Source organism: Ictalurus furcatus, chromosome 5, assembly GCF_023375685.1.
Source record: "Ictalurus furcatus strain D&B chromosome 5, Billie_1.0, whole genome shotgun sequence".
NCBI classification, from domain to species: Eukaryota; Metazoa; Chordata; class Actinopteri; order Siluriformes; family Ictaluridae; genus Ictalurus; species Ictalurus furcatus.
In genome coordinates, this window is record NC_071259.1 from 7,804,247 (window position 1) to 7,830,757 (window position 26,511).

Genomic DNA, 26,511 nt, shown 5'->3' on the forward strand with positions numbered 1-26,511 from the left:
ATACATGAAATATATAGCAGTAAAGGTTCTCCACCATCCGAAAAAAGACGCTTGCAGTGATTAATTTTCTACAACAGCAGCCATATGACAAAATGTGCCATGGTCTAATAAGACTAAGGTAGAACATTCTGGGCATAATATTTTGGGCACAAAAACAAGACAGCTTATCACACAAAGAACACCATACCCATGGTGAAACATGGTGGCAGCATCATGCTACGGGGTTTGCTTCTCTTCAGCTAGAATCATGGATAGCTCCAAATACTCAAAATTTATTTTGGAACAAGATCTACAGGGCTCTGTTAGACAGCTGAAGAAAAATTAACTTTCCAGCATGATGACAACGCAAAGCAAAAATCCAAGTTAACAATGGCTTCAATAACAATCAAGAAGATCTTTTGGAATGGCCCTGTCAGAGCCCAGATATAACCCTACTGAAAACATGTGGAATGACATGAAAGGGGCTGTGCATGGGAGATCCCTTCACAATTAGACAGATCTGGAGCATTTTTGCAAGGAAGAGCGGAATACAAATGCCAAATCACAATGCATCAATTTGGTAGACTCTTACCCAAAAAGACTGAATTCTGTACTGCAACCAAAAGATGCTTTAACAAAGTATTAGTTACGGTCTGTGCACACTTACGCAACCAGATTAGTGTAAGCTTTTTTTCTTTTTACCCTAAATGTTTCTATTTGCTTTTCACTTGAATTTTGTTGACTGCTATATCACATTAAATATCTAAAAAGAGCTGACATGATTTATCTTTTTTTAACCATCCCAAAACTTACCATTTTAACAGGGGTGTGTAGACTTTTTATATCCAGTGTAAATTATAACGGGAACTACCTTGTTTCAGGGATAATCCACAATATTAAACGCAACTATAAATAGATAAAAAGTACATCTCCCTCTTTAATAAATAAAAAAGGTAAATGTTGGCAAATTTTTGTGGTATAAGAGAAATAGTTTAAAAAAAAAAAAAAAAACAAACACAAAAAAAATACACCTTTTAGAAATGCTGTTATTGGAAAATGGTCAACCTTGGGGTGGAAACTCTGATCATGTCTGTGATTATTTTCTTATAACAGCATGCCCCGTGGTGTTTTATTCCTTTTTACATTATTTTCAAATTGGACTTATCATTTCCTCAGGTATTTGGCTTGTGATGTGTACTTTTCCTATAAGCCTCATACTTATCTGTACTCACTCAGCATAAAACCCCAAGGCAGGTTACTGAAAACAGCCACTGCGCAAAAGAAAAGCGCGTCCAAGCTTATGACTCGACCGTACACAGTGTCCTGCTACCACTCCCAGCAAACGTGCACTGTTCCTGTTAAAGGAAATGCTCTGCATTTTCCTTTCTCCTTGCCCAGTGGCTCTGTCAGATTCCATCAGCAATATTAAGGACTCGGTAAGCACAGACAAAGAGTGTCCAGTCAAAACTCGGGTTCACACCATTCTCCTGGGAATATTAGATTCACGTTTCTATTTATCTGACGCCATTTCTAATAACGGCAATCAAACATGATTTGACCAAACTCAAATGAAGGGGAACCATGAAAGACTTTTTAAACAAGAAGGATTAAAGGGGGAAAAGTGTTGTATTATTTCCCCAAATGTACTTTTAAAACCAAGAAACTCATTGTGAGAAAATGTATAAACTGTTTTTTCATCAAAATCACCATTCTCCACCATGCACTCACCATTCTCCCAGTGCCTCTAAACAGCGCATACGGCCCAGAATTAGCTCCGGGTCCCCTTTATTCATGTCGATCTTCTTATCATAGGCTACCAGAGCATCTTCCCACTCATGTAGTTTCTCGTACCAGGTGGCCTGAATCTCCTAAAAAGAGGAAAAATGCAAGAGGTACGTAGAAAAAAAAGACAAACATTTTTGACTAAATTTCCAACACTTCTTTCTACGGTTCACCAATTTATTAAAAGAACTATAGCATTCAGTGAATAAATGAAGTAATTTATTTAAGAATACTCCAGTTTTCTACCAGATTTTAAGGAGAAACAATCTGAATTGCATGGCATAATGAATGGGATTTTTTTGGGGGGAGATGGGTTAAAATTTTCAGTGCAGGTAGTATAAAGATTACATAGTGGTCCTGTCTCATTTCAAGCCCTCTACAGCAATTTAGTGCAGCAGACGTGTCAACATATAAATCAACCTAAAGCCTGATGTTCTCTTGTTATTTTCTCAAAGGAGAGCAGATGAACTCTCACTGGGAGGTCTTCAGTTTGAACGCATCAAGCCTGCCGTTTTGGTTTTGTCATGGTGTCAATAGGGCAATCCAGGCTAAATAAACACACACATACACAAAAAACAGTTAAAAGAAAAAAAAAAAAAAAGGCATTCTATTTTTCGTGATCTATTTTATGATTTAGGAAAAAGAATCGATGTTAAAGAAAACTTTTTATTAATTAATGGTAAGTAATACCAAGTAACAGACCACATTTCTGATAAAAACGTGATTGAGGCTGTCTGGTATTTTACTCTAGCAGATACAGGAGAACTGTAGCGAGATCTCCACTTACCAGCCAATTTCCTTAAAAAATACATAAGAATTTATGCAGCTTTAAACTCGAAGGCAAATTATTAGAGATGCACCGATGTATGAGCCGATAAAGGCTATGTTTCACGCTATGGGCCATCGGCCGATAGTTTAAAAAGTTTGTTTGGGTCGGATTATATCCTGTCAATCAAAAGAGGGCGGGAAAACACATCGATTTCGTGCTGTGAGTAAAGATGATGTCTCTTGTGTGGAATGACGACAAAACTGCAGTTTGTAATTTCTGTAATCTCTGCACTGCTAATATTTTACACCGCAGCAGTGAAGCGGGAGTTTCACCGTCGAGTCTAAATTTTTTTTGCTGCGCTGCTCGTGCTGAATTAAATCGCCAGTACACCGCTGAAAGATTTAAATGAAGATAAGTTGACAAAAAAGTACATATTGCACTGAAAAAAATATTTGTAAAGTAGTATATTTCATATCCAGTTCATGTTAACCTATAAAAAAGTTGATATTATATATTACCAGTTTGATGTCAGTGATGAAATAGAAATGCTTTTGTTTGTGGGGAGTGAATGTAAAGCCTAACAGGAGGTTTTTTAGAATTCAGTCAATTAATTCTGTTATGAATGAATAACATTCAATAAGTTAAGAAATCTTACTTTAATCTTCAGAATTGAGTTCATGTGTTAATGTTAATTAGAGTAATGTGTTTTCTGTTTATGAGACCAGTTACTGTGAAACAACTTGTTGAAATGGAGAGAATAAAGTTTTTATTTGCATTTTTTTTTTTCAGAATTATGGAATTAATTATGATCAATTTAAAAGAAGTCATAAAAGGCAGAACTATCGGTAGGTACTTATCTACTATAAGGTAGATACTCGTGTAAAAGAACGGTGCTTTTTTTCAAGGAACTTAATTCAGCACATTAGTGTTGCATGTAAATGGTCTGATTCTATAACATTCGATAATCACTGGCCCCTTTTTTGTACACGTTTAACTGTGGAACTTCTGGCACTAATGCTCAGACAACAACTTGTTTCCAGAGTCCTAAGTGGTCAGAGAGCTATGCAGTTCTAACACATCACTTCAGAGCAAAAAAAATGATTTGAATTATTTAGTTATATTTGTTTAATTTTACTTATAAAGTCCTTTGAATTCATAATAAATAGGATGTTGTCAATTAATACAACGCTCTAAATTAAGGGTGTTCAGTGACTTATCTAAAGTATCACTACACTTTACCTGGTATTGGTATCGAAGTAAAACTGATCATATCGTGACCTACAGGTCAGCCTATACAACTTCAGCACTTTCTACTTTAATATTGCATTCTCAGACTCTCAGGAGAACAGCCTGATGTGAAATGCTAGTTACAAGCAACTTGCTTCAGTCTGAATATTGTAGAGAACACTCCAGAAGAAAAGTAAACATTTGGCACGATGGGGTCTCCAGCTAACCGTTCATCATGCACCGCCCCATGAAAATGTCCTCTTCAATATTTTACAGAAAGACACATCTGAGGCATGTAAATCAAAGTCTAGTTTAGCGGTCACATTCTCCAAGCCAATCCCATTACCCTCCATTCCTGCTCTTTACCAGACTGTTACCTGTAAGAAAAATAACAAAGATGGACTGCACTGTCAAGAACTAATGAGAAAAAGAGATTCTCTGTAAGAAAGAAAAAAAAAAGCAAAAGAGAAACCAATCTTCTTAAAACACGTTCTGCCGAATCAATATGCTCAATAAAGATCAAATCTTCTCTGATAACAATTCTTGTTTCACACTATTGTCGTCTGATGTCCTTACACATGCCACATTCTATGCACATTTAATCATGGCTCCTGTGCCTCAAAGAATGCAAGTCTGTCTTGCAGTCAGCTGTTTGGACCAGTTCTTACTTTGTTGCCGTCAAATAAGACACATGAAGCAGTGTGCAGAGCCGCGCAATTGTACCTTGGAACAATTAAGTACAATCAAGTCTAACAAAAAGAGCCTGTCCACTGGGTTATGCAACAGATGGGGAAAAGCATCTGCAGTCTTCCTAGGAACATCCTTGTTTATTGATGTAATTTCTTATCTGGACCGTGGCCCTATAGTCAGCATGAGATACTTAAGACAGGATTTAGGTGTGAGTGCTCTGGCTCCAGGGTTAAAGTTGAAGAATCGTATGAAGGAATTAAATAAATCCTAGTAATTATCTACTTCTGCTCACAGTAGTAATACTGGTTATGACTATAGCCAATTTAATCAGACTTGGGTTGAAATGTTTTGCTCCACTGTTTATGCACATGATGAATATTGGCTTAAAACTAAAATTGGCTTCACTAGGAGAATATTTTTCAGTGTTCATATACAATTTGGTGTACAATTTTCACTCTCAGTTACTGAGGAAAGCCACTGATTAGACTAAGGCTGTTTCTCTATATGCGTTTACATGCGATCTTGCGTCTTTGTGAATTCGTTCTACGAATTGGAATTGAACTACGAAGTTCAATTCCAATACTCAAGAATGCAAGTACCAGGGAAGCATGAAAATCCCCGGATGTGTTCTTGAGGCATCGGATGCAGATCTGAGTGCACCGAATCCGCTTGAAGTCCCAGAAGTCAGTGTGGCAAAACAATAGCGGATGACGGAAGCCTGACCTATACCTGCAGTTTTTTACATCTTTTTTAACGACAATAATCTAAATAAATCAAAATATGCATCTAAAAAAAGAATGATTTTGAAATATTATTTAGATTGGGATATATATGAGGTTGTTGAAAAGTCAACTTTATCTCTCAGAAGTATTTTAATGAAACTTCGCTGGCTTCCATCCTGACGCAACGGTACACTCGTTCGCTTGGTTTTAAGTTAAACGTGAGGTTGCGGCTGCAAACAGCGACCTTACTACGTTAAAACGTGCTTAATTAACTTTTGGTTAATCAGTAAATCTATTAACGAGCTGAAACATATTACTTAAGGAGCACAGAAGAGATGAGGACACTGTCCCACTAACAGAAATGTGCTGGGACGGTCCATTGCGCAACAGGACGCTCACAGCACGTCTCAATTCTCGCAAAGATGCGTTCTGTGTCCTCCTGTCCTTCCGAGTTCGTTCTTTCAAGGTAGCCTAGCAAGACCGCTCTTTGCGTTCTTAGAATTGAGAAACAGCCCAAGTGTTGTAAAATTAGGGAATGAGACTGGTGAAAAATATATGGGTGTAAAAAATGGGGGAAAAAGCTGCTCACCAATTCACCAAAATGTTTCATGGCATACTCCAAGACCCCTGATGCGGCCTCTGGCTGCTGCAACTTATTGTTGATACTGTAAAAAGACAGAGAGAAGTACTTTAGCACAGGGTAACTCAAGTCTGGGAACATGTTCGAAAAGTCTCTGAAGAGGTGCTTTGTGTGAAGGACGGTAGCTGAGGTCACCTATACACAACAATTAAAACACACGGTATGGTAGATATGCGTTCCAGACAGCGCTTCTAATGTATGAATGATGGCGTCAGATGCTAAGGCTGGCGGCAAAAAAGGATACCGTACAGTGAAGGATTATTTCAGGGAACTCCAGTCCTGTAGATTCCGGAAACTGTGGTTATGCATGCATTACAGTAGCACTGAGTGGGAGTGACTGACTAATTATACCAATATGCACAATTCAAGTTTGTTATTAATAATATGCACAAGCACAAAACTGGGAAGGACATTCGAAAACGTTGTTAAACCACCTTAAATACCAATGCACAGTGCTCTTTTAAAGATGTCTGGCCATCTATCTTTGTAATGGACTTCTATACACTAAGCCATGTTTCCATTTGTCACTTGTCAAGTTGGACACAACGTTAACCTCTATTGGAACTAATCATTTTCTCTTCAGTCTTCTTGTACGAGATATGACAATGTGAAAATAGTGCCTGCCAGGTTTATTGAATAAAGGAACCATCGTCTATTTTTCTGTCATGTCCGTGATCCTTCTAATGCCTATTTGAAGTCTTTCCATCTGGAACTACTCATGTGTAATGTAAGTCTGCACTTTTCCTCAGTTGCAAACACCATACTTGGCAGCACTTCTGTAAAATAGTAGCATTTAACAAATCTGAAGTTTATATCAGAACACAGGCAGTGAGTTCAAACCTTTGGACTGGCTGAAAACTTGAGAAAGAGCCCTAAACTTCAATTGCTCAGCTCTGTGCTTGGAAAAGGATTTTGCTTCACCTGTAGGTCACGTTGGACAAAAGTGTCGTCCAAATGAATCAATTTAAAACGTAAACGAACAAGAGGTGAGACATTTGACAGCAGCAGGCAAATTACAAAAATGGAAAAGCCTCATGTGACCTGGAGAGGCCAAGACGATTAAGAGGTTTCTAGGGTTAGTAGACATTATTACACATTATCTGATAATATCTAAATGTGCAAAATGTACATAATATGAAAATGTATCACAAGAAAAGTCTCATCATATCAACAATTACACGGATTTTAAAATGTGTTTATGTAGAGCATCTTACAAGTCTGCCATACGTGTAATGCAAACACATTAATAGAAATCATATGCAACTGTCTGAGTTGCGCTCAGACTAATCAGAATCGAGCATTTAACAGTGCCACTGAACAATAATGAATACCATTGCACTTACAATTTTAAAAAGTCAAATACATGATACACATCTGATTATTTCTCAACTGTCGATGGCTAAAGCGGCGGTCACACTAGACTTTCAGCGTGCAAAATTTCCACTGCCTTCCTTTCATACGCATGCGAATGCTGGAGACTGGAAACGCAAGCTTCATGTGAAGAAATTTCGCATTTCGCTGTGTTCCAAATTCCAAGTTTGGTCAAGTCTGACCTGCGAATTTGTATTACGGGATGACCTTGGACTAATAGAAGATTGACATGTCACGGCGTGACCACTTCAGAAAGATTATAGCGGTGTCGCACCATCCCGCTTTATACAACTCATCTTTAAATTAATATAAAATCAGCATCAAAAGAGAAGTTGCCTGGATTGTGGTGCCTCTGCATACAGGAACAGATTTTAACACTGGCATGTGATGTCATCTCTGGTTGCCGCCCATATTCACACCGGTCTCCAAAGGAATTTTGCATGCTGAAAGTCTAGTGTGACCGCTGCTTAAGGCTTTTAAATGAAAAACAATTGCCTGTTCTTTTTCCAATTTTCAGCTGTCAACTTTCGGTCAAGCTGTTCCCACTGAACCCGATACAGTCTTCTACCATTGTAGCTCATCATGGTTCAATGTGTTTTGCACTTTGTGATGCATTTCTCCTTACCACCAGTCTAGCCATTCTCCTCTAATGTCTATCGTGAAGAAGGCATTTCAGCCATTTGATGTATTCGTTTTTCCACATCATTTGATCTAAACTCTAGATACAGTTATATGTGAAAATCCAAGGAGATCAGCAGTTTTTGAAATACCCAAACAAACCTGACTGGCAAAGTAACTGAGATCACATTATTTACCCCGGTCTGATGATTTAATGTGAACATTAACTGAAGCTCTTGACCTGCATCAGCTTGATTTTATGCATTGCCCTGCTGCCAAACGACTGGCTGATTGGGTAATTGCATGAACGTGCAGGTATATTAGAATACATTAGTGTTAGAAAAGCATTCATCATAATCTACTTCATAGTTTGGGAAAGTAAAAATAGAAACTCAATAAAGTAAGAACAGACCAACTCTTGGTCAGAAAGTCTGTAAGTTTTATTATAAATCAAGTTCAACCAGGCACTGCTGCTGTAAAAGTCCTAAACAAAGAGCTAGTGTGCTGCTTCAGCAAATATTCCTTCCCCAGTGACATAGGCCCTCTGCGTTTAGAAAGGATTCGGTTACTATTTCTCACATATTCCTGCAATAAAACCTAATTATGATATACCAATGAGGTGCACATGGCCGGTGCAGTGATCTATGCAGCAAACCTGCATGGGCTATTGCGTCTCTCATTCTTGGAACACAGTAAATGGTGCCTCCTTCCTGCTTTTGACCTCAGGGCAACACCGGTGATGTGCTTCCAGTGAACCATCTTTGCAGTAGTCATACAGATAGGCATGCAACTTTGAATGGGGAAAGTAAATATAATAGAGAGATAAAATAACTGGACATGAGAAGAAGTAATTAGCACAATTAGTTTTCTTTGCCTGTTTGCAGTTTTTTAAACCTTGTGTGTATCTTCTTGCGTTTAACAGTCCCTGCATTCTTTTTAAAATACTTCAAACATTGTTTATTTGAGCAAAATTTGGTGGAGACTGTTAATTATTTAAATTGGTGAACCAATATCGGTGTTCTAACTGCTGTATGTCTTTGTCATACAAGCAAATATGTATATTCCATTATGAATGAACAGACAAAATTATGACACATCATTAATTTAGGATCCAATGCAGGCTTGAACAGAGATAATACCAAGAAAACGACTGACTAACCATGGTGGTAAGCTACCTAATGATTCTGTTGCCTTAAGTCATCTTTTTCCTTGTGGCCCACAATACAAGATGCAGTTTGAATACTTTCTGCAGTTAGATCACCTAACATTAATATAATAGCTAGTACTGCAACATTTTCAGGAACCCCTAAAGGGTCACATATACAAGTAGGGACAACCCCACACATTTCGGATGAAGATTTCATGTCTCATAGATAAGGAATTCATGGGCAGCATTAAATTAGACTTCCCACTATTGATTTCCCATGACTAACATTTCCTTCCAATTCCCAAAAGAAGAATCAAATAAATCATGACTGCAATAGACGCAATTAGACTAAAGCCAATAAGAAAGGACCTAGTTTAAACACTAATAGCCTTTAAAGTCAATGCTAGCATATGTAAAAATTTAACCATTTCAATAATCTAATGGCTAAACAGTTACAATTGACTAAGTGAAGACAGACAGGGATGGAAAATACCCTGCTGAGAATAGCCCCAGGAGTTGTGTTGCAGTTCAGTGCTGGACGCTGACTCTCTGTGCCTTTTTGACTCTGCAGAAAGATTTGTTGCTTACATCAGCTTGGCAAGCAATCGTGGTTACCCTTGGAGACAACTTGATCAAATATGCTAAGTAAACGCCCATGCAGGTAAGCTGATTTCCATTAGCACCGATGTTCTTAAATCTCCATCAAGTGCAAACAAAACTGGTATCTCCCAGAATCTCAAAGCACTTTGTGGAATTCATACCATGAACAACTGAGGCTGTTCTGAGGGCAAAGAAGGGTCCTACCCGGTATCAGTATGGTGTGCATAATACACTGGCTGGTAAGTGTGTTTTGAAATACTAAAGAAAAGCCAATTCAACAAGGAGGTGAAAATGCAACCATATGTTCACAATGGGATAAGGTTAGGCAAGCTATTCCATGTGCCACCAAAACCTTATTATCCAGCAGATGGAATATATGACTCACCAGTCCTTCGTTCCCATCTCAATGCGAATTATACAGACACAAATTCCGTTATATTGTTTTCATTATTATTTTTTTTGTAATTATCTTCTCTTTGTGACAAGATTTTTCTACAGAAGATGGATTAGTCCAGACAGACCCAGTAAGGTGGAGTAAGGCTTAGTGAATCATGAAAGAGAACAGATGTGATTTGCAACACAACATTCCTGACATTATAATTCCCCGTTATATTTCTATCATTCGTTTGTTGACTTTCACAGTGATTCATTTTTGGTTCAATAAGATGGAACATAAAAATTGTTTTACCCGCAAAGACCCAAGTGTGCATTCTGAGACCCACAGGACTGCAGGTGTACATATAATCTGACCTCGTGGTCAGGAGATGGTCACCTGGATGTTTCATTCTTTCAAAATGACTGTTCTCATGTTTCCAATCTGCCTGTGAAAGTAAGGACAGATTGGCTGTTTGGCAATCCAAAGGACTACTGGTTCCCATTTCATCCTGTGACCAGGTTAAAACAACTACAACTTATATTTTGTAAAAGTTCTCATGCTAGGAATCGTGAAAAAACTGGAAACAGTGCCCGATTGCAATCAATGACATTCCAAAATGGAACTGTAGCTTAAGATCAAGGAATAGATACCTGTTAAAGTATGCGTTCTTGGATTAGTGCACGGACAAATGTTTCCATGTCCTAAACTGGTCCCATGAACATGACAATGAGTTCAGTGGCCTCCCCAGTCACCAGATCTGAATCCAATATTTTATCAATTTAGTCTACAGGGTAGTCATAGTCATTTTTAGTCCCTAAAACCTAGTGTTTTATTAATATAACATCTCTTCACTGCTTATAAGAAAAGAGGGGCATGCTGAAACCAATTCAGCATTAGATCTGATACTCATGGTTAATATAGACTAGAGCAGTCCAAAATATCACTGTCAACCACAGAGTCCTTAACCAGCAAAATCTGCTACCTATTAGGTGGGAATTTGACAGGGTCTAGATTACTCCTTGTGCTCATTATGTTAAAGGACACCTCAAATGTTTACGAGCTGATTAAAATGTCATGGGACGATCAAGCCTCTATTTTGTAGCCCTAAAGGAACAGGTTGGGAAGTTATTTTTACTGAAATACTTCCTGTGCAATACATTGAGGTTCCCTGGGTAATAGTTTAGCATTTCCTCACTGGTTTTAGGGATGGAACAAGTTTGCCACACAAGTCCTGAAAAGTGAAGCCATAATGTTTTGATCACCCCAGGTGGCTGGATGCTGCCGAGGTCATAAACCCTGCCCTCTCCATGTAATCACATCTAATGGGACATGAGACAAACTAAACAATCAAATTATATAAAAAAAAATCATTGAAGGTAGTTTTTATCACGCTGATGTAAGGGTGTGACATCATGATCGATAGCTGTGATTGACTTCTCTGAGCGAAGTAGTCAGTGAGGCACCAAAGGACTTTTTTCAGGATCTTTGGGAGGAGATTGTAGCTTTAACTTTAATTTCTACATTTCCATAACCGTTTATTTCATGCTGACATAATGAGTTGAAAAATTTCAGGGGCGTATGCTTACGACTGATTCTGCGGGAGTGTGGATGGGGCTTTGATACCGTGGCTCAACTTCACGCTCACTACTGCACAGACTCGGGTGTCAGCGCAATATTGGGACAATGGCGGCTTCACTTTTCTACAGTGGAAGAGAGTGAAGGTGTGTCGTCCATCTTTTTATTTATTTATTTATTTTTTACACAGTCTATGGGATGGAATGGTAAAAAGTAGTTGACTTTTATGCTTGTGCTTCACATTAATGAGTGCTGCATTCATACTGTGGGATGTACTAATCAACGGTTAATAAAGCTTACATTACCTTGGCAGACCCAAAATCATAGAGCTGAATATCTGTATCAATAAAAAGTATTGTGCTCTGCTAATGCTGTAGGATTAACTTCTTATATCTACTTCATCTATAGATAAATCAGTTGTGAAGAATCAGGGTGCTGAAGAGAATTGGTACACAACATAAAGCCTGTTAAAGTGCACTGATAAAGCGAAATAAAATAATAAAACTTCATATACATACAAATGTTCAGTTCTATGATTTTTGAGTTTTTGTGGGTGTGTTTATGTTCTTGAAAAGACTCTTAGCTATCAAACTAACCTTCCTAAAATGTATTTCATATGGCTATAATATGGTAGTAGTATTTCTCGACCATAATAGTCAAGAGCTTAATTTTTACAATAATTAACCATTGATGAATCAGACACTATCCGAGTAAGACACACAGTCTAATTGTCAAATAAGTGAGATTAAGAAATGTGTGAATAAAGTAGGAAATAGACCAAATGTATGCTAGAATAGATCAAATAATAAAGGGCAATTTCCTCCTTTTTAAAAATAAAAAGGGAGCAGTAAACAATAAACTTTATGAAATACTATATATATATATATATATATATATATATATATATATATATATATATATATATATATATACACACACCACTCTATTATCAATATTTGTATTCAGCTATATTTTTGAATTTTGGGGTTTTTTTTAGATAGCCTATTAACATCATTTTGGTGATTCCATATGTGAAAGACCAACTGTTTGTTAAAAAAAAAAAAAAAAAGATGATGATGATGATGAGAATTCACTGAGGTGGGCTTTGGGATAAGTTGCCTGAATAGTCTCAAACAGAAAAAAAAAAATGTATATGAGTGCAAATTGGACAGAAAAAGAAATCATCACGTTGCCTCATCAAAGAAATACAATATGTGATCATTATAGCTCAAATAAACTTTTCATCAGTTATCATATCACATGAGGCTAAAAGTAGCAACTAGACAGTAGTTTCACTTACTATGAAATATATATATATATATATATATATATATATATATATATATATATATATATATATATATATATAAAAACCCTTCTTACATACCTCAGGAATGGGTGGCTAGTTATGATTCATTAAATAGAGACTACAGTTATATACACTAGCCTATATGACCCCAAGCATTAACTCACAGGAAGACCAGCTGTGAAAACAGTTGCTGCTGAGACTAAATTCAAATTCAAACTGTGAAAGAACCGAAACTCATATCTGTGTTAATTTCAATTTACTATATGAAAACTGCTCAGTGTCAAACTAACACTGTTAATAGCATATCAAAACGCAATACAGCATTCAACCAGAATTAACATCAGCGCAGATGAGCTACTGAGAAATCATCATTACGATTCTTACTTGTATTAAAAATAAAAAGCCTTTCTGAAATTATGAGCAGAGGTGCAGTGATGGTCTGATGGTAGGAAAGATGAAAAACTTTCATCCACTTTTCTAAATGGAGGCTCGTGTGGGCTCCTCTGCTTGTGTGGGCAAGAATGTCGATGGATTGATTTGTATTAATATGTACATTTTATTATGACATCACACCACCGGAGAACCCCGTCTTATTAAAGGAAGCTAATGAAATTCTACTTATATGTTTGACACAATGAATCGCTAGCTGGGACTAACAACATGTAAAGCACATGCATTTATATAAAAATGAGTCAAGATAAATCACTGAAATGATAAATTATTTAAGAATTTAAAAACCTCCTAAAATTGTTATTCGTTAAGAACATAAAAAGGGAACACTATAGAAATTTTGGTTGGGGCAGCTCTGCGCATATTAACCGAATTTGTGAGACTAACAGCCATCTGTGTTTATGTTCTCTAAACCCATTTGTATTACAGATTATTCGTACAAAGAAACTTTTCCTAAACAACGGAAAATGCATAATCTATTTGTCCTTTTCTTAAGTCGGTGGCTATGTATTACATCTAAATTCTGAAAGAACCTTTCATGAAGTTGTTATACCGTATTGTACAACATGGGTTTACCAAAGGACAGGAACTAAAAACTACCCACAATGGAGTTGAAACATGTTGAGCCACAAAACAATACAATGCAAACTAGACTGTTCCTTAGGTAATCAAGCTCCATCAAAAGAAAAGCAAACAAACACAGATTTTTTATATTCAACAGGCTAAATACATGGATATTTCGCAGAAATCCCTCCATTCCACTGAGAATGCTGTCACACACTATTCAGGAAACCGCAACAGAATAAACAGAGAAAGAAATGGCTTTAGAAAGATTTGTCTGTTTTTCTCCTCATATCCAATGCTATGTACATTCACTGGATGACCAACAATCTGGTCCTGACTGGTGTCCATCCCACATAATCAGTACCACATGGCCCCTCTGTTTAGATAAAAGAGCTGTGCATGTCCATCACATCTTTAACAATGCTTTTGAAAATACATTCTTGAACCAAATTATTCATACCTAGTACCTAATATTTAGTTTCTTTCTTTTCCTCAATGAAACTACATTGGAAAAAGACCAGGTGATGTTCTTCTAATCTTCATCTGTCCAGTTTCGGTGAGCCTGTACCCAGTGTACCCCCAGATTCCTGTTCTTGGTTGACAGGAGTGGAAACTGATGTGGTCTTCTGCTGTTGTAACCCATTTGCCGTCAACATGTGACACATTCTGAGATGCTTTTCTGCTCACCAACAGTTGTAAAGAGTGTTCATTTTAGTTTCTCTAGCCTTCCTGTCAGCTCAAACCTGTGTAACCATTCTCCTCTTACCTCTCTCATCAAAAAGCCGTTGTTGCCTACAAACTACTGCTCACTGGATGTTTTTTGTACCATTCTAAACTCTAGAGACAGGGGTACAGGTGTACCTATTAGAGTGGCCAGTGAGTGTAAAAACTATATGCCAACAGCATTTAGTCAGATTTCTGTTGTCCTTTTGAATGTCACTTATGCAAGAAACGAAGGAGATTGACTGAATTGTCTGCAGCTCAAGGACATTCCAAACCCAATTTTCAACACATTGTGCACTACATCCTTTGGCTCTTCTAGTTCTTGTCCTTTCATTTTATTATCTACAACAATTTAGGAGTGCAAAACGCATGACCATGTCATGTCTTCTGAAATGTACAACCGTATTAGATAAAGATGGCCTGATTGTGTTTTATGCATTGAAATACATGATCACAATCCTTACATACAGACACTTCATGTAAAGGGTGACATCATTCAGTATCTTTACCAATTTAGTCTGAAAAATCACCACAAAATACAGATCTGTCCAGGGTGTCATAACATTGCCGTCCCTGTTTACAGTGCAAACACACGGCTCCCAAGTGACTAAAGTTCCCTGTGGTTGAAAGAAAATCCAACTTGTCTTTAAGCCAGATGGAGACCACACAGCCAAATTGTAGGCCTTTTCAACATTGCCTATTACTAAATGCCAGGCTAGATTTGGCACCATGGCTATTAAACAACCCAATGATCTGCTGGAAGTTTTAAAAAAAAAAAAAAAAAAAAAAAAAAAAGCTGCATCTGACCGAATATCTACCGAGTGCCACACAGAATGACTATTGGTGTCATATTTTGGAGAGGTTGGTTCTCATTTTAAAACAATTTTTTATCTGCAATTCCACCATATGTGCAAAGTTTACAAACAAATAAACAAAAAAAAATGACTGACAGACACAAGGTCAGCCTGCAACGGAATAAATGAAAACACACCCCAGACGTTCCATGAACTCACGAAACACATTTTTACTGCATTCTTTCCTGGCATCAGATAAAAGAGTGCACACTTTCCATTAGCAACCTCGGGCAAAAAGATATATAAATATTACATAAGCCCAACAGTGGGAGAAGGACACAAATACTTTGACATTCATTTTCTTTCCCCATAACTGAACTCATGAATGGTCTGAATGGGGAGTGTCAGTTCACACTTATACAGTGCTCTGGTTTCAGAATATTTTGATTCCATGAGTTTTACTGCATTTTTTTTTTTTAAATAGGAGACATCTGGCATGAGCTTTTTCTAACATGAAACAGTTGTGAACACAAACGCCACAGGGAGAAAAGTTATTATACAATCAGGTTTTCTAAGGAAATAAAAGGATCATTTTGCGAATAAGTGTGCAACTAGTTGAGGACCTTAATATATTAGTGTACTTTGCCATTATTAAATTCTTAGTGCTCTTATTTTAGCAAGCTTTCACAGGAACACACTCAGGGACTCACCATTAGCCATTCAGGGTTTTTAAACTGCAGCCTAGAAAATGTAAGCTTAAGTATTATATACACCATTTCCTTAAGGTGTTATTTTTCCCCACATGGCAAAAATATATTTAGTGATAAAATCTGTGTGGCCCAGAGAGCATGTCTGTTTTCCAGATTCTGTGTGTCTCCCTATATGCAACTAAGTATGCATGCCTCTGGTTGTAGACATCATCTGACTGATTTTACTCAAGAGATGACATATGAAGGTGTAAATGGCATGCAGCAACAGCTGTCATGTCTGACCGGTGCTAATGGTGCTCAGATGTTTTTATAAAGTTAATGAGGCACATAAATACTCACATTGATACTATAGTAAGAATTTAAAAAAACAAAACAAAGAGTTATTCTGTCCTGAAAAGATGCATGAATCAGAAACTGGGTTATACAACAATATAATGAAACAATGATAAAATAATAATTTGCTACATAATGAGGCTCAAAGATTAGAGTTAAGATACAATGAAACAAGATGCAAGTCAAAAAATTACAGTCGGAAAGATAGTCAATAAATGACATAAAAGATATGAGTGGCCAACATCTTGGGCAAGAAAACTGATGTAACTCTGGCATAACAATAATGTTTCCGAGCAGAATGGTTCTACACGATTACTCATGCTATGACGAGCAATGAGTCATGATATGACTATTTCTAAATGTAAAAAAAATGAAATTGAATGCAGAGAGCAGGAACCATGCTGTTGTGATGCTGTACAAAACGTGAGATGACTAAATCAACATTCTGACCAGATGGTTTGAATTAACATTATTGCCAGTATGGTGCAGCTATACAGATGCTAATCAGTTGTGGTTAGATTCAAAACCTTGACTAATCTAATCAAAAGGACTACAGTTAAAAAGAAACTGAAACCCTGGAGAAGCTCAATATAATCTCAACAAGCTCTCCTCAGTTCAGAAAAGCAACAGCTTAACTATGAGGCTACACAATATTGCCAGGCTCGTCAGCCTATAATGGAGATCCACCAAACATGCAGTAGAGCCTTGTGTCTGCCGCCTGTACTTGCAACCTTATTCTTTCAACCACTACACAACTCGCGATCATATTTGAGGATAAAGACGGCAGATAGTTTGACAGTGAAGGCCAAACAGAGAACCTGGTCTGAAAACTAAGCTTCTGTTTCACCACCACAGACAGTAGGTAACACTACTACCACTGACCTTGATTTGTCAAGTTCAAGCTCTCTTTTGTGATCACTCATGATTAAGATTCCAAGGTATTAAATTTCTACAACAGGGGCAAGTTCTCTCCCCTCACTATTTTCCATGAGAGAACCATGACCATGAATCTGAAGGTGCCCATTTTCATCCCAGACGCTTCAAGCTCGGTAGTGAAATGTTCAAGTGGTCCACTTCAAGAAGTCTGCTTCAGATGGTGCCAGTAGCATAACATCATCTGCAAAAAATATACATCTCTCCAACCTTGGCAGCATCTTGATAGCCTGTCCTTCAAAATGACAAACAGCCATGGAGACAAAACAAACTCTTGATGGAGTCCAACATCTACCTTAAATGGTTTCAACATAACACCAAGAATGCAGACAACTCTTACTGCATGTATATGTATATATATATATAAAACTATAACTAGAGAGAATGGATCACATCAAGTAACACGCAAATACCCAGGACTCCTTCATTATACCCACAAAAAAAATGTCGAAACACACCATCATAGTATACACATGTAGACCGTATTAGTATATTCCCATGGGTATATTCCACACACAAAGCTGTCCAAGATTAAAGATCTGGTCTGTCGTTAGACAGCCTGGGCGTACCTGCATTGTTCATAGTAAAACCTAGGTTCAGCTATCAGATGGAGTGTCCTCTCCAGAACCTTGGCATATACAGTTGTGCCCAAAAGTTTGCATACTTCTTGCAGAATCTGCTAAATCTTAATACTGTTAACAAAATAAGAGGGATCATAAAAATCCCATGTTGTTTTTTATTTAGTACTGTCCTGCATAAGCTATTTAACATAACAGACGCTTACCTATAGTCCACAAGACAAGATTATAGCTGAATTTATAAAAATTACCCAGTTCAAAAGTTTACATACGCTTGATTCTAAATACTGTGTGTTGTTACCTGGATGATCCACGACTGTTTTTTTATGTTTTGTGATAGTTGTTCATGAGTTCCTTGTTTGTCCTGAGCAGTTAAACTGCCCACTGTTCTTCAGAAAAATCCTCCAGCTCCTGCACAATCGGTGCTTTTCCAGCATCTTCTGCATATTTGATCCCTTTCCAACAGCGGCTATATGATGTTGAGATCCATCTTTACACACTGAGGACAACCGAGGGACTCGTACACAACTATTACAAAAGGTGCAAACATTCACTGATGCTCAAGAAGGCAACACGATACATTAAGAGCCAGGGGGATGTAAACTTTTGAACATGATGATCAGTGTAAATTGTTATATATATATATATTTTTTTCATTTAGTACTGCCCTTCAGACGCTGAATAAGATATTTACAGATTATGTCTTATGTCTCCCAGAAGACAAAATACTAACAATTTCTCCAATGTTCTCCTTCCATTCCTCAAAAATGACACCAGTAAAATACAATAGATGTGCATGGTCTCTTCTCCCCCTTCTGAGGTGTTAAATATTTTGCCACAACATGCTTGAGGCTACCCGAAGGTCTTTTTCCATGGCCTCTCTGCTTTACAACTGCTTTTGCTACAGCATTTCTGGCTCTCCTATATCTTTTAACTGAATCAGGAGACCCCTCCATAAGCATTACTCAAAATGGCTCCTCCAAAATGCGAGGTTCCCTTATCACTTTAGGAATTTAGGTTACCACAGATACTCCCTCTTGTTTCACAAGTGTCCAAAATTTGTGCAACCTTTTGTTAGAACAGAAGTGTTTATTATTAATAATCTAGCCTGAACAGAAATCTAACAGCATTTCACCACTGGGGTTCATATCCAGAAGGCCATTCCGCCCAATCACACCCCTCCAGGTATCTCCACCATTCCTAAGATAATCAATGTCCTCTAGTAGCACTATGGAGTGAATAAGAGGTGCCATGCCCTCTTGACGACCTGCTCCGCCCTCTCCAAGTAGGCTGAATACACCAAACTCAAAACCCCATAGAGGCAGCCCCATTGTCCACCGGGGAAAAAACTCCCACTGTGAAGCCTTCATCCTGGGAACAATGAGTATCCCCACACCTGACTGAGACCCATCACCTGTGGGAACCCTGGAGTAGAAAAGCGACCACCCTCGATTGGGACATTTGGTACCAGAGCCAGTCCTGTGTGTGGATCTAAGGCAGACTATATCTACTCCATAGCTTTTCATCTTACACACTAACTCAAGCTCTTTCTCCAATAGTGAAGTAAAAATCCACATTTCTAAAGCCAGTTTCCATTCTGTCTAAGATTGTCCATCATACGCCTGCCTCCTGACTGGCATTGCACCTGACCTCCACCCTTCGTCCTGCAGATGGTGAGCCCACAACTTGGCTCCATGTTGCCATTTTGAGCTGAACCCAACTGGATTTACATGGGTGGCCAGGTCACCAAGCACTCATCTGGCGACACCACCCCAGGCCTGGATCCCAGGGTGGACCCTGGTAACCCTAAATCACTGAAGGGTACACTTAGTCTTCTTTGTACCTTTCATGTTGGTCTTTAGGCTTCTCTTTCTATCCTCACATCTGTCTGCCAAGGGTGGCCCTACTAGCAGCATGGTGACAAAGCTCTGGTTCACCAAAGTACATATGCTCTCGATCCACCAGCATACTTACATAAGCATACTTATTACAATATGACATACAGAGCAAATAACTATGCCAGGGACTACATAAATACATGTCTGAAGCATGCCATGAACACAAGGGAAAAGTATTTTTTACCTGAAAAACCTCAAACGGCTACAAGACTGAAATGCACAATGGAAACACATTGTTTTATTCATCTAAAAATGTGTTTTATCAGATAATTGCACAATTACACGATTTAAGAAATTCCTAATAATTGAATTAATCTTAATTTAATTGATCTTAAATGATTTCCATATTCATTCTTGTCTCAGTTGAAAATATCAGTCAATACTGGTTTAAAAACTAAAAAGGTATAGCTTTATAGGTTGCACGTGAGAAACAAAGGAACCAAGCAAAGACAAAGACTGCATACAGATGGAGGACATTGAACATGGCAGCTTAGTCTTTCTGGACACCCATAATAAAACACTTTGGTTAGACCTCAGGGCGGGTGTTTCCTACCCCAGACACCTTAGCATTTATTTGCCCGCATGCACACACACGTCCGTGTTAAGCTATTCTGCTTCCCTCTTTGGACACTGTGATTTTCCTGCAAGTGCATTATTATCATTACTATTATTAGAGCATCTATCACCCTTAAGCAGTTTTCTGGAGCCGACTACCAAGCTCACATCTGTTTTCTTTTGTTGTGTGATACAGAACACTCGGAGGGTACAGAAGAAAGTGATGTCACTGGAATGTCCTGCACCTAGTTTTGCTTAATTCAGTCATAGCGCGCCATAATTCTGCCACACAGGATAGCACCCCAAGCGAAATACAATTGCCAGCTCTGGTTCTTAAGCAAAAATGTTTTCCACTTGTATTATTGCAGTGTACAGCTAAATCCAAGATTTATCATCATTTATCATATTAGAGGGTAAAGCAATTTGACACTAACAGTACTTTCCTAAGTGGAGGAATAAAATCAAGATGCACTTCAACTTGCAAGAGATAACTGCAGTAATAAAGAACTGTTTGTGAACAGTTACAGACTGAAGTGATTTCCAAGAGTTTCTCTTGAAAATAAAAGCTTGTTAAATAAAAGACAACTTTTAAAGCTTAAATGGGAATTCTTAAAAAAAAGGAATGCTTGAAGGGTGTCCTCTGAGAAAGAATTTTCATTGTGCACTCTTACATACCTATTCTGGGTGCTCAGAAGAAATATGACTGTGTTCAGGCAAAGAGCACACCTGATGAAAACTGAGCTGGAACCAGGGTGGAACCATGCACAGGAAGGAGGGGGTGGAGGACAGGGAGAGAGAATTGAATAAGAGACAGATAGTGTGCATGTGCGTGTGTGTGTGTGTGTGTGTGTGTGTGTGTGTGTGTGTGTGTGTGACCATGTGGCTGTAAGAGTGAGAGAGCGGTGAGAGGGCGGACAGGCTTCAAGCCCAGGGGGTGGTGTAGGTAGTGGTGGTGGTGGGGTGTCAGTGACTGTGAGCCTAACCAAAAGGGGAGGGCACAGATGTAAAGATATTTAAGATGTGGCCACAGCAGAACTTGAGTTAGAGGAGAGAGCAAAGGCCCTGCAAGAACAGCTGAGGCCAAAAAAAAAAAAAACAGAGCAAGAGAAAAAGACAGAAGAAGCAATCAGAGTTCAAACTCACATCTCCTAGACACTTGTTAGCCACACGGGAGAAACCATCAGGAACAACTTAAAAGTCTTCGCTACGAGAGACCAAAACCACTTTCTTAAGCTACGTCCATGAGAAGAGCTACAATGAGGACACCGGTCATCTCTGCTGCCCTTTTTCTTTTGCTGCTAGGCCTGACATGGGCTCAGAATCCCTTAAAGAAGCATGCGGTTTCACCAAAAGTGACAAAGACGCAGTGCTGCGATGATGTGCGAGCCTTGAAGGTGCAGGTGGCCAACCTCACCAGCCTGCTGGAGGAGCTGAGCAGGAAGCAGGACGCTGATCGGATCTCCCTGGTGAAGCAAGTGATGGAGCTAGAAAAACTAAACCAGCAACAGGAGGCCCGAGTAACTGAAGCTGAAAGCAAGTATTCAGAGATCAACAACCGCGTGGACATTATGCAGTTTCAAGCCATGCAGGGTGCCCCACAAACTACCTTAGGTAAGGAAAAACACTGGAGAAAATTCTTATTTTATACAAATGGCTTGTCAGCCATTCAATGAGTTCTTTTACTGCATGAACATGTCCTAGGGTTGCCCAGACCTTCCAGGGTCAGGGATCACATATGCAGGATGCATTTGCTACTGCTTGACCTCTTCAGTTAAATGGAGAAACATAATTCACCTCAAAAGTTTAGTCAAGGTGACTTAAAAAGTTGTACAAGATCAATTGAGACTATAAGGCTGAAAGGAAAAGAGAACGCTTATTAGGAAGCTTCACAGGTGAAAACAAACAAACAAACAAAAAAGGTTATATTACTACATAAAAGAAATTACAGGCCATTAGAAATAATACAGATACTATTTTCTGTATCCAAAACCATAAACATGTCTTGAGTTTGAACCATTGAAAAACAAACAAACAAAAAAAAATGTGCATTTATCATATTTTTCATATGTACAGTCTGGAACTCCTTTATAGTCTGATGTCCAATTATTAAGTCAAAGAATCACAAGTGACAAACAAGATTCACACCCACTAACCAAATCTGTAATTTAGAATTTTAGGATTTATAAGATTAAGATCTCTCAAGACTTTGAAACAAGGTAGCGATCATATTGTGCAAACACATTTGGGCGCTCAAATGCGACCAAGACACATCTCATAATCTGTGTCCATAACCTTTGACTCACAAGAATGCCAATAAAAATAACTGTCTGGTCCATCAAAAATGTGTCTCATAAATTATGCTTAGTCTCTACCACATCATTAATTTTCAAACCAGAGGCAGACTGTAAGCATAACTATGATGTAATCCTATATTATTCCCAGTTAATTGGCACCTAACTATATTTCTTCTCTCTCATTAGTTCTGTGAGCACAGTAGAGCTTTGTTAGAAATCTACTAAATATACAGGCTCTGTTTCAAAAAGTACAAGAGCACAAACCACTGTAGACCCAATAAATTTTCCTCTTCAACTGGCTAGATTAATTTCTATGCTGCAACCTTCAGATTTAATGAATAATGTGCTATTCGGTTATAAAAGCCAGACGGCATCATGAGGAACTGAATCATACTGGATGTAAACTCGTGATTTATTTGAACCATTCAAAATTTTACAACTGAACCCTTTGCTTTATTCTCTCCTAGATGCAATCTATGACTGTGCATCTCTGTACAACAGAAACTACAGAATTTCTGGGCTTTACAAACTGCCCAAAGACGATTTTCTGGGAACACCTGAACTGGAGGCAAGTTATTAGTGGATCTTCATTTGAAAAGATGTTACTTTTAATGACGCATTTTAATTACTGACTATTTGTGACTGTTTTGTGCAGGTTTACTGTGATATGGAGAAAAATGGAGGTGGATGGACAGTCATCCAGAAACGCAGAGTAGGTCTGACCAGCTTCGACAGGGATTGGAAGCAGTACAAGAAGGGCTTTGGTACAACCAATGGAGACTTCTGGCTTGGCAATGAAAACATCTATCGCCTGACCCGGCAGCCCACAGTGCTCCGCATAGAGCTGGAGGTAAGAGTGGTGCTATAATGCATGGCTTATTTTACCTTAAGTCTTTAATAAATGTTTAATAATTTGCTGAGTGTTACTGATATTGGTCAACTATTTCAGGACTGGGAGGGAGCAACACGCTATGCTCAGTATGGTTTCTTCACGTTGAGCAACGAGCTGAACAGCTACAAGCTCTTTATTGCCAACTACACCGGGAATGCTGGGGACTCACTTCGCTACCACAACAACACCAACTTCAGCACCAAGAACAAGGACAATGACAAGTGCGTGGATGACTGTGCCCAACTTCGCAAAGGTAAGACACTATGAGGCTGACTATGTGATTTCCGGTAAAATTAAATTATATATTAAATTTAATCAACACTTTTCTGCAGGTGGCTACTGGTACAACTGCTGCACGGACTCAAACCTGAATGGTGTGTTCTATCGCCATGGGATGCACACCAAAAACACGGATGGCATCACTTGGTACGGCTGGCATGGACCAAACTACTCCCTCAAACGGGTGGAGATGAAGATCCGACCCCAAAGCTTCAATCCTTAAGTTAAATTAACTGCTCTTGCTTACCATAACCACATGCAAACATTATGCAATACACACTAATTCCTTCTGCATTTACCTGGGTAAAAACCATCTCTATGCCATTTTTCTTACAGAATGTTTCTGGATTGAATGTGTTATGAGCAATGAATGATTGTAAAGTGCTGTTGTTTTGATATTTATCTCAGATATTTTATTTTCTTTAAGCTTTCCTTCCTAGATTGTCCCACTTGTCAATGAGCAAGAATTTCGCCTCATATTTGGCTTATGTTAAATAAAGACACGTTCACCAGATTAAGTCATGTCTTTAATGGAGTAGCTCTTATTTTAGAATGGAAAACAAAACAAAACTGAAAGATACTCTATAGAAAATTAAAAAAAAAAAAATTTACTTTTGGTAAATTGACTGATAGATTACACTGAATTGTGTAAAATGTATAATGTGTACAGTTCTATATGTACGACTGAATGATGAATTAAATTGTATTTTTAAAAATCGTGTTTCTCATTTTGTCATTCTGACATTGAAAATGACCTACAATTTCACCTGATTTTGAAACAAAAATGAAGTAAATAAATAAATAACAATCAAGTGCCTACAAACCTTCGGTGCTTGGCCCCTAATTATCAACCAAGATGCAGAAACTGAGACAGGACTATTGTATATCTCGCTTTATTGCACTAGAACACACAGTTCTCACGTTTCACATCACCATGTTCAAACATGACCTGCTTGCCGAGTCCCTGCATTCAAGAAACACAGTCCAGTTGTCACCAATTTGTCACAAACAGGATGAATACTGAGCATCTGTGTGAGACTTTGGCTTGAACATAACTACACAAGCCATTCATTTTTATTAAGAACCATAAAACCCATGTGTTAAGGTCACAAGCAGCCAAATTCCTGACAACATGTTCAGCTTAGTTGTCTCTCTGTTGTGACGTAATGAGTTCTGAATGCCTTCAAAAACATCTAATGATATTCACCAAAGAGTAAGTCTGTCAAAAATAATGATAACAGGGAATGAGGGATGAATGCTACATAAAAAAAAAATCACTGACAAACACATGGTAAAGAAGGCACGTCACAAACAAAGCAAGTGAACCATGGAAAGAGTGTGAAAGAGTGTGAGACAACTCACACAAAGAACAAATGCCACTCAGTCATTCCACTTATACGTTCACAGTGTTCTATAAACACGTTTGACCCACAGTACAGCTGATGGAGGTCTTCAGGAATCCTGGGAGGTCAAAGCAACAAGAACTATGCGGCCTGGCTTGACCTTTGACTGGCATATGTGCAGTTTCCTGGTGGCTGTACTCCGTTTCACAAAGCCATTCATCACACAGTCTTCTAAAGACTGCTGAGGTTTGTTCCTTTAATTGTGAACCGTAAGGAAGCCTTGGCTCAACCTTAGTCACTAATTAGGTTCTCAATAAAACTGTTATTTTGGTTTAGCTTACACTCAGGTTTCAAAGTAATCGCTGACTCATCAAGTCAATGAAGTTCAGATTTGCAGCATAACGATTACTAAATTATTTCCCTGTCTATCTAGAAGCATTTTACAGAAAGCATTTATAGTTAAATATTTACTACGTATGTTTGTTTTTATTCATTAAATCTGGAACTATGACACACACTTCAAAGGAAAGGAATCTCCCCAATTGAAATGCTCTAATTTCTCACCACAAAATACTTCAAAGGGTATGATTTGCCTCATGAAGACCATTTAAACTCAAAATTAATTTGATAATAGTTATCAAAAAGCAGTGAGCACATATAGTATTTCTACACAAAGTATGTCATACTCATGAAAAAAGGCTTTTTTTATTCCACAATAAACTTAAAACCTATAATAATTACTACATAAATAATTTTGCATTCTACCAGGTGCCAGTTAAAATGAAATAAAGTGCCTTGACCTTACAGAGAACTGGGCATGTGTCTTCAAAATATTACTACTTTATATTCTATTCAGGAAGCAGCTGTTGGGTTAGACTGCATTCATGGACAAACATTTTGGCTGAATGTGAAGGTAGTATTGCATATATCTTAAGCAATTGCAAGCCGGTAATCCTGTTTACTAGATGAAAGTTCTGTGAAAATTTTTTAAATATGGAGGGACTAAACTGTCACGTTAACTTCTCCAACTGAGGAAAGTGCTTAAAGTGTTTGAAACTGACTTATAGTAAATATTTTTCACTATTGTGGTTAACTGTCATATATGTAATTAGAAATATATAAGAATTCATTCATATAATTAAATGTATGTAATAAATATAACAAGACTTGAAAAAATACATAATATACATTGCCCTCCACTAATATTGGCACCCTTGGTAAATATGAGCAACGAAGGCTGTGAGCAACGAGGAGAGTCCACCAGGATGGACCTTGAAATTTGAAGGATCTTGAGAGATTCTGTATGGATGAATGTTCTCAGAGCCCTTTCCATGTATTCTCCAACCTCATCAAGCATTAT

At 38.0% G+C, this 26,511-nt stretch overlaps 2 protein-coding genes across 3 annotated transcripts in view; one reads left to right on the forward strand and one right to left on the reverse strand.

The window, feature by feature from the left end:
* mtor (mechanistic target of rapamycin kinase) overlaps positions 1-26,511 on the reverse strand; it is a 110,627-nt gene that overhangs the window by 31,293 nt on the left and 52,823 nt on the right. For both annotated transcript variants that reach the window (XM_053624562.1, XM_053624560.1), the window contains 2 exons: positions 5,759-5,834; positions 1,708-1,847 (listed from right to left, as the gene is read on the reverse strand). In XM_053624562.1, the coding sequence (XP_053480537.1) occupies positions 1,708-1,847; positions 5,759-5,834 (216 nt within the window). The remainder of the gene's footprint in view (positions 1-1,707; positions 1,848-5,758; positions 5,835-26,511) is intronic.
* angptl7 (angiopoietin-like 7) lies at positions 21,387-24,519 on the forward strand. Its single transcript, XM_053624568.1, has 5 exons — positions 21,387-21,954; positions 23,105-23,205; positions 23,293-23,487; positions 23,587-23,782; positions 23,862-24,519. The coding sequence occupies exons 1-5, from the start codon at positions 21,585-21,587 to the stop codon at positions 24,029-24,031; spliced, it is 1,032 nt and encodes a 343-aa protein (XP_053480543.1). The 5' UTR covers positions 21,387-21,584; the 3' UTR covers positions 24,032-24,519.